Source organism: Oxyura jamaicensis, chromosome 20, assembly GCF_011077185.1.
Source record: "Oxyura jamaicensis isolate SHBP4307 breed ruddy duck chromosome 20, BPBGC_Ojam_1.0, whole genome shotgun sequence".
Taxonomy (NCBI): Eukaryota; Metazoa; Chordata; class Aves; order Anseriformes; family Anatidae; genus Oxyura; species Oxyura jamaicensis.
The window spans coordinates 14,051,934-14,060,527 of NC_048912.1; the positions used below are offsets into that span (position 1 = coordinate 14,051,934).

The 8,594-nt window shown below is 50.6% G+C and overlaps 1 protein-coding gene across 2 annotated transcripts; it reads left to right on the forward strand.

Annotated features, from left to right (window-relative positions):
* Positions 1-395: 395 nt before the first annotated feature.
* NPBWR2 (neuropeptides B and W receptor 2) lies at positions 396-2,079 on the forward strand. Of its 2 annotated transcripts, none has more exons than XM_035344022.1 (2): positions 396-1,444; positions 1,481-2,079. In XM_035344022.1, the coding sequence occupies exon 1, from the start codon at positions 431-433 to the stop codon at positions 1,427-1,429; it is 999 nt and encodes a 332-aa protein (XP_035199913.1). In that variant the 5' UTR covers positions 396-430; the 3' UTR covers positions 1,430-1,444; positions 1,481-2,079. The 2 variants fall into 2 exon arrangements, with proteins under 2 accessions (XP_035199913.1, XP_035199914.1); XM_035344023.1 differs by having other exon boundaries at positions 396-994; positions 1,699-2,079.
* Positions 2,080-8,594: the final 6,515 nt, after the last annotated feature.

An 8,594-nucleotide genomic window follows, 5' to 3' on the forward strand; every position in this document is an offset into this window, starting at 1 on the left:
AGAGAAGCCGGCCAGGCACAAAGCTCCCTCCCTGCCCTCCTCACTCCTGCAAGCCCCAGGACCTGAGCTGCAGATGGCTGAGCAGGAGCCACTTCACCTCCCCAGCAGAGAAAAGCCACGGCTCACCTGCATGCCCTCCAAGAGAGGAGTTGTTCGACTTGCATAGGGAGATACAATCCTTATTTGCTTTGTTCATGGAGCCCTCTGCATCATCCATATTTTTTTTTCCCTGCTCATTGCAAAAAATCTGACTTCTCCCATGGTGGCAAACAGAGGTAAGTGAGGTTAGCCACGCTGCCTCAACTCGCTTTTTGGAAATAACCTGATCCTAGATGATACAGCAGCCTTTTACCACACAGGAAAAAAGGTTCTCCCTCCTGGGCTAGCAAAGCTTTCAGTGACTTTGGAGGGCAGCCTGTGACCGGCAGGCATGGGGAACAGCTCTCTGTGGGATGGTCTGAACAGCACGTGCAGCAACACAGGCAACAGCTGCTACCTGGACAGCAGCATGAGGTTCAATTTTTCCTTCCAAGAGCAAGCAGCCGATTTCTATGTTGTCCTCCCTGTGATTTACTCTGTGATTTGTGCTGTTGGGCTCACAGGCAACACCGCTGTTATCTACGTGATCCTCAAGGCTCCTAAGATGAAGACTGTGACAAACATGTTCATCCTGAACCTTGCCATAGCTGACGACTTGTTCACACTCGTCCTGCCCATTAATATCGCTGAACACCTCCTGCACTACTGGCCCTTTGGAGAAGTCCTCTGCAAGGTCATCTTGTCCATAGACCACTACAACATCTTCTCTAGTATTTATTTCTTAACAGTCATGAGCATAGACCGCTATCTGGTCGTCCTGGCCACAGTCAAGTCCAAGAGGATGCCACATCGTACATACCGAGCAGCCAGGATCGTCAGTTTGTGCATCTGGATCCTAGTCACCATCATAGTTCTCCCCTTCATCATCTTTGCTAACGTCTACGTAGATGACCTGGAGATTAAGAGTTGTGGTCTAAATTTCCCCAAGCCCGAAAGGTTTTGGTTCAAAGCCAGCAGGATCTATACCCTCATCCTTGGCTTCGCCATTCCAGTATCCACCATCTGCATCCTCTACACCATGATGCTGTACAAGCTGAGGAACATGCACTTGAACTCTAACGCTAAAGCCCTGGACAAAGCCAAGAAGAAAGTCACTATCATGGTCTTCATCGTCCTGGCCGTGTGTCTCTTCTGCTGGACCCCCTTCCACTTGGCCACCATCGTGGCTTTGACCACTGACTTGCCCCAGACCTCCATGGTCATTGGCATATCCTACTTCATCACCAGCCTAAGCTATGCCAACTCCTGCCTGAATCCCTTCTTGTACGCCTTCCTGGATGACAGCTTTCGGAAAAGTTTCCGGAAGATGCTGGAATGCAGAACTTCTTAAGCACGGGGCTGGGGCTCGCAGATCCCTCCCCTCCCTTGGCTCTGCAGGGGTAACTTTGCAAACTTAGGGGAACACTTCATGAATGCACAACCCTTCTCTTTAGTTTACATGTCACACGTGTATGTCTATCATCACTCCCACATTTTGTCCTGCTTACCTGCAAGTCTTGCATCTTCCCCCTCCCTGCATCCCCAAACATCTCAGAATCGCATCGCTATGTTCTTATTTTTAATCACACTCCCCAAAGCACTAAGGACAGAGCTTCCCTTTTAACGGTTTGTTTCTGCTCCATGGCAGTCCTTTATTGCCACCTACTGTACAGCACAGAGAAGCTAAAGAGCAGCTCTCAGATTAAGGGGTTGTTCGCTTCTCAAGAGCTGTTATCTGGGGGAAGGCTTGATGCAGAGCCAACACGCACTTTGTGTCATATCACCAAAACAGACAGAGGACACAAGATGAGTATTTGCAAGAGTATTTCATGTCCATGTGTGCACAGGTGTTATGGCCTTGGTTTTGACTGAGGGATGTCTATTCCAATCCCACAGCCAGATTTCTTTTTCCCTGAACTGGTAACACAAGATAAATTTAAACCAAAAAGCAAAACCTGTGTCTTAAAAGTGGCATTCAACACCATATAAATATTTCAACAACTGTAGTTATTTGTGTCAGAAATTATTTTTAAACTAATTGTTTCTGTTAAATGTCAAATATATATTTATTTAAGAGTGACTGATGAAATAAACTTCATGGGGAAAAAACTGCTCCTTCTTTCTCTGAAGAAACCCTGTGCTACTTGTCCCAAGACACCCTATATGTATTGCATTTTATCTACTCTAAGTCACCAATTTGTAACAAATCAGGTGTTTTGTAAGCCACAAGCAGATCAGATGTTTCGCTTCCCTCACCATGGCTTTCCTCCAACCAGCTCAAAGCACGGGTGAATATCTATCCATATAATATTAAATACCTATAAATAGGTACCTCACTTGCCCCAAAATACCTGTGACCTCTTATCTAGACCCACGCACGAGCTTACAGAAAAGTTTTTATGCACGTTTGTGACCAGCTTCCAGCACTCACACTGCTTCAGTGTTTCCCCTACTTAGGGGGTGAGGGCGGCGACCCACAGGACCACGGTACAAGGGAGCAGCGGTGCAGCCACCAGAGCACCTCATTAAGTGGAAGTGGAAGTTTTCAGCCAAAGCAATACTGAAAACACACTGCACTCATCACTACCCTAAAAAACACCTGATACCAGCCCTTGTGCTAGGCACAGCACTCACTGTCCTGCAGTAAGGGGACTGCCTGGGGCAAGCTAGGTCTCACACCCCTTAACAGCCATAGGGATCTGTATTAACTGGCTTAAGTTAAAACTTGCAAAATAAGTTCTTCTAAATAAAAATAAAAAATCTGGTCTCATTTGTAACAAGACACACTTAAGCTTTTTCTCCTCAGCTTTTCCTCACTTTCCCATCTTCAGCTTGGGACAGGGAAAGCTCCCCAGTTCTACAGGCAACAGGCTGGGCTCTGACCTGTCTGCACCCCACCAGGAAGGGAAAAACGGGTGAAGCAAAAGAACAGGGGCCAGAGACAAGCTACAACACACCTACCTGAGCCCATCCACAAGAAAAGATACCAAGAACATAGGTCTTTCCAGAAACCAAGGACAAAGAGGAGGCTGCATCCCCAGGTCCATCCAGGAGACCACACTACAAAGGGAGGGCTCTGGTGGCAGCACCCAGCTTAAAAGGGCTCCTGGAGGGGGTGGGGGCTTGGGGCAGCCCCCAGGTGAGGCCGCTCAGGGTGATTCAGGCCTATGAGTGCCCTCAGGGCTCTGGCACCAAAATTAGCACCCTTTGATACATCATAAAGGCAATTCCGCGTTTCCCTTGTAGAAAACTGAAATACATTTGTGAACGTAAAATCGTTGGTGTTATTGAACATATTAAAAGTGTTAATTTTGGAAAAATTTGGAGGGTTGGGGTGTTGCAGGCAGCTGATTGTGGGCAGAAAGCCGGGGGCCGTGTCCCGACCACCTCCCGAGGGCAGGAGGTGGGTGCTGGCAGCAGCAGGGTGCTGGGGTGCCCCATGGCCCCTCGGAGCAGAGACAGGGCACCACAAGAACCTGGGCTGCGACAGGCGCCCACCGCTTCAGCACGGCTGCCATCTGCTGGCAACAGGCTCCAGAGGGGGGAAAAGCCTGGGGGTCCCCAAAGCTGGCTCCTGGGGTGCCACCGAGCACCTGGATTGTCTGTTTCAGTTTCAAATATCTCCAGTTTCAAATATCTCCAAGCATGGAGAAGCCACAGCCTCTCTGGTTACTGCACCACCCTCGCAGCAGGGTTTCTTTTTCCTTTACTTGAGCAGAATTTCCTGTATTTCAGTCTGCACCTTAGCCTCCTGTCTGAGCGCCACCAACAAAGATCCCATCTTCTCCGCATCCTCCAGCAGATATTTGGCTGAGTGGTCCCAGCGGCCCCATGCTGTCACCAGCATCCTGCCTGCAGCCCTGCTTTTCTCCATCAAACGCTCAAGGCAGGAGCCTGAGCTCCTCTTTGCTTCCATGGGGTGCCCCAGGGGAGGAAGGGGTTGCTCTGGCCGAGGTCTCCCATATGTTCAGAGGATGTCCAGCTGCCACGGGTGCAGGAGATGGTGGTGTGCCTGCCAAACAGCGCCCTGTGCTGCAGCAGCCCCGCGGCACTAAGCGGCACTCTCCGCTTCTTTTTGCAGCTCCGGCAGCTCCGCAGCACTGCTGGGCTGCACGCAAGGGAGCTGCCGTGCTCGGGCAGAGCCTCTGAGCACGCACCCGGAGCCTGGCTGCTGCTGCTGCTGCTGCTGGGAGAGCAGAAATCAGGGTGGAGGGGATGCTTCCCTGCTCTTTGCACTAGTTCACCCTGCAGGAAACCCTAATTCATTCGTCTGAATCACATCAGGCTGGTTTGCTGCAGACGAGCATTAGCTGTGCCTCAAACACTGGAGGCAGGGAAATAAATGCCTTTAAGTCACCTAATAAATCCCTGGCTATCACTCTGCTAACCCAAGCATCCCTCCCGGGGTCCCCAGGGTCACAGGGGTCTCCATCAGCGACCCTCCCTCCCTTCCAGCCCCTTCCAGCTGGCCGTGCATCAAGCAGGGCAGCCGGCTCAGCCCCAAAGCCGAAGATGAGCTTCCTTATGGGATGCCTGAATGAGTGCGAAGGCGCTGGGCAACCTCGCAGCTCCCTGCCTACAGCAGGAGCTGGGGGCTTTCGGGTTGATCCTGCGTGCTGCAGCAGGTGGGGAAAGGCAGGGGCTCCTGCCTGTCCCCCACTGGGGGACATCACCCGCCCCTTGGGGACTGGGGGACTGTGCTTCATCAGCCTCAAAAGATGGAAAAAGAGCCATTTTCCACCCCAGAAACAGGAATTAGGGCTCATATTCCCACCACAGCCGTTAAGTGCAGGCACCTGAGACGTGGAGCGGGGATCGGAAATCGCTGTTGCTTTTTAAGCCTTCATGCTGCAGCAAGAAATTCTGTTTGTCTCGGTCAATTGTGCTCGCTGGAGTTGTGCTGTAGCTCGTTCCCCCGCGAAGCTGTAATCCCCTGGTACCTGAGCAGTCTCGCGCTGTCTCCTCTGCTGCCGGTCACGATTATTTTGGGTGAGAAACGAAACAATTCTCCAGCGAGGAATGAAGGCCCGGCTCTCAAGCATATTTAGATGAAAAATTTAAATAAAAAAAAAAAAAAAAAAAAGAAAAAAAAAAACTGAGAAGAGAAATTAAAAATGGATGAGCGAAAACTCAATATAGAGGAATACAGAAGATATGAAGCAGAAGGGCCTGTAGATGATACTGTTAAAAGCCAGCTGAGGGAGATAATTTGTCCCTTTTCTGTACAGCCTGGTTTGTCCAAAGCATTTGCATTGTCACCCACAGGATCCTGGGGGCTCCTGGGGGACATCTGGGTAGGGACAAAAGGTGCTGATGTGCCACCAGCCCCCACTTCTCCCACTGCAAACCCAAGGAACCAGTGAGCCCCCCACGTCTGCTGCTAGTTTGGGGAAAAACGAGCCTAGTTTGATGCCTTCAGAGGGTCCCAGCTCCTCGAAGCCTGGCATTCCCACCCTCGGCTCACTTGTGCTGGGAGGAAGGACAGGAGGGAAAGAAAAACACCAAGTGCAGTGGCAGTAAATATTGCCAGGAGTTAGTCGCTGGCATTTGCTTTTGGTAAGTAAAGATGCAGAGAGAAAGATCAAAGCTGTCTGAATAGCTTTTAATTACGAGCCTCAATTGCTCTATTTTCTCTCAGAAAAGTATTACAATTATCTAACAAAGCTCTTCGAGTGGAATTAGGCACTAGCCCGAAGCTTCAAGAGCTGTTTAGCGGCTATTTTCCCTTTAAAAAAAATAATATTTGATGTCTAGATAAAAAACAGGCACTCCTATAAGTGCCTAAAGCCAAATCCAGTGCTCACTGCATAAAGAGGCAGCTGGAAAGCTTTCCCAGAGTGGAGGTGATCGTGGCTCTGGAAAGCCACCACCCCCCGCCCGTGTCCCCTCAGCACCTTCCGCATGAGCACAGGGAGTCCCCAGGGAGGGCAAAACAAACCACAGCTTTGTCCCAGCAAAAGACCTTTGACAGCTCCCAGCAGGGACATTCCCCTCCCCATTTTCAGCTCCTCGAGCTGTAATTTATTTTTCCCTCTTTCACCAGGGCTTCTGTACATCATCATCTGCCCCTGCTCTGCAGCCTTCCCCGGACAGCTCACGGCTGAAGAACAAGGCAGCTCGGGAGTTTCTAAAGCCCAAAACATCCCCCGGACAAAATTCAATAAGACAGATGAACAAGGAACGCGGAAAAAAATAAGGATTCGATTTCATAAACTTAACCTTCAAATGAGATCAGAGGCTGGTAATTAATAAAGTCAGATTTCAATGCAATGAAGTGTCCCAAGGGACCCAGCCTGCTGCTGCCTCATATCGATGCGATGGATGCGGGTGTAATTACATTTCTCTGCGCCGTGGAGAAGGAGGGCAGCTCTGTGCAGTGGGCTGAGCTCAGCAAAGCTCCTTCCTTCCAGGCTGAGCAGGAACCAGGCAGAGGAGGCTGGAGGAGCAGGCATGAGACAGGTCAGAGCCCCGCCAGGCTCACTTCCATCCCGCAAGGTGGTTTTCCAGGCAAACACATTCAAGCTAAACCCCAGAGAAGATGCCAAAGCAAACTGTGGGGAGAGCAGCCCTGCTCGGCTTTCCATCCCCACCGCCGCAGGAATGCAGGGAGCAGGGATAAGTGCTAGCGCCAGAGGTTGGGCTCGATTTCTGCTCTTTTAAGCTTAATCCCCGGAGGCGAGTGATTATCTCCAGGAATTTTCTCTGTGGTTAAGCAAAGCAAGAGCAGCGCAATGCCAGATGAGGGGAAGTCCAAAATACGCGAACAAATGACCTGTGCACGTGGAGAAGTTGCCATTAATGCCTAAAATTGAGCAAACGTTAAACAGCCGAGTCACAACTCAGGATTCATTTCGCATGGGGGAAAGTAGGCTGAAAAGCCATTAATCTTGATTACCTATCGACTGCATGGCTTGTGTTTTTGTTCCTCATTGCTGAATGAATCAGCATGGCACGGTCCTTTCGGAGCACTTACTGCACATGGCAGACTGAAAACACACACAAAAATCGATGTTTATGGCCTGGGTAGAGCTGCTGCAAACTTTGCCGGGTCTCCTCTCTGCTGCCAGCAGAAAGGTGAGCTGATGCAACCAAGGAGCGGATTGTGGGAACGTGCTAATTCTGCCAGCGGTTTCCTTGGGAAAAAATAAAAAATAAAAATCAAGCTTCCTGCTTAGATTCTTGCCAATTCATCCTTCACCTCACCATGCTCAAACTCTGCTGTTTGGCAGGGCTGGTGCTGCTCGGCTCTTGGCTCCTGAGCACGCTGCCAGGCTGGATGCCAGTGGTGGATGCACACAGGCAGGAGGGCTCCTCGCAGCCCCCCAGCCCCACGGGAGCCACAGCCCCTTGGCACCGGTAACATGCACCAGAGGAAAAATGCCTTTTGCTGCATTAATGGGCTGGCCTGCACAGGTCGAGTGCTCCCAGAAACTGGTGCCAGCATGGTCTCCGCAGATCGGATTTGCCACCCAGCTCCTATATACCGCAGGAGGAGGCAAGGATTGGGGAGTAAAGCAGGAACAAGCAGTGAGGACATGCATAACACCATAATGGAGCCACAAACGATCCAGCCTGCTCATTGCTCAGGAGCATCCCAAGCAGTGACAGCACTGAGCAAGGGGATTTGTTTCCAGAGGCCCAACCAGCAGCTCAAGGACAGCAAATACCCTGAAAACCAAACAGGAGAGGCGTTCTCCTAGGGTGAAGGTGGTCCTAGCTGGTTTGGGGTATTATTGTGCATTTTCTACTCCAAGGAGTGAGTTTTTTAGGTTGCTGAAGCAGAAACCTTGCCTGCAGTCGGAGAGGCAGCGGCTGCTCATAGAGCAAGGCAGGGGAAAAGGCGGTCTGGGTGCCCCAGGCTGCAGAGAGCCCCCATCACTCCTCTGCAGACAGCTGGGACTGCGCTGCTTTAAGGGAGAGAGAGAGCAAAGTCAGCTTACATGGCTGATTAACATCATCGTTGCCAAGATACTTAACGGTGTTTTTCTATTTATTGATCATTTCATTCTGTCGTGCAATTTATCCAGGGTTCGGGGTGGTGAGGAAAGGAAAAAAGGGAGTTCAGGAGCTGTGGGGCTCTTCTTGAAGTGTACCCACCCCGTTAGCAGTCCTTCCGCATGTCTCAGTGCTCAGAAAAATCCTGAAAGTCCTTCTTTTGGAATGAGTCCTGGCCTTGACCTGTATGTTATTATGTGTTTTAAGCAAAGGAGGCATGTAGCTCCGGTTTAATGGGAAAGCCTGGGGCATGCAGCCACTCAAAATGGATATGCATCAGTTCAGACATAGCAAGGAGGGGCTACAAATCCTCTAACATCACCTCCCACCCCCAAAAACCCTATGCCCAACACCAGTTGGCATCACAGCTCTTATTTCTTATAGCCCTTATATTTCTGCTCCTCACACAGCACCGTGACTCTCGGTTTACCGGCCGATGCTGAAACCTCCAGACCTCATTTCATTTTTTCGCCCTTATTCCAGCCTCGGGGCACGGCTCAGAAGGGTCAAGTCGGGGATGT

Bases quoted from the DNA above. Each gene is read 5' to 3' on its own strand.
- NPBWR2 (XM_035344022.1), top strand. From the start codon at position 431: ATGGGGAACAGCTCTCTGTGGGATGGTCTGAACAGCACGTGCAGCAAC.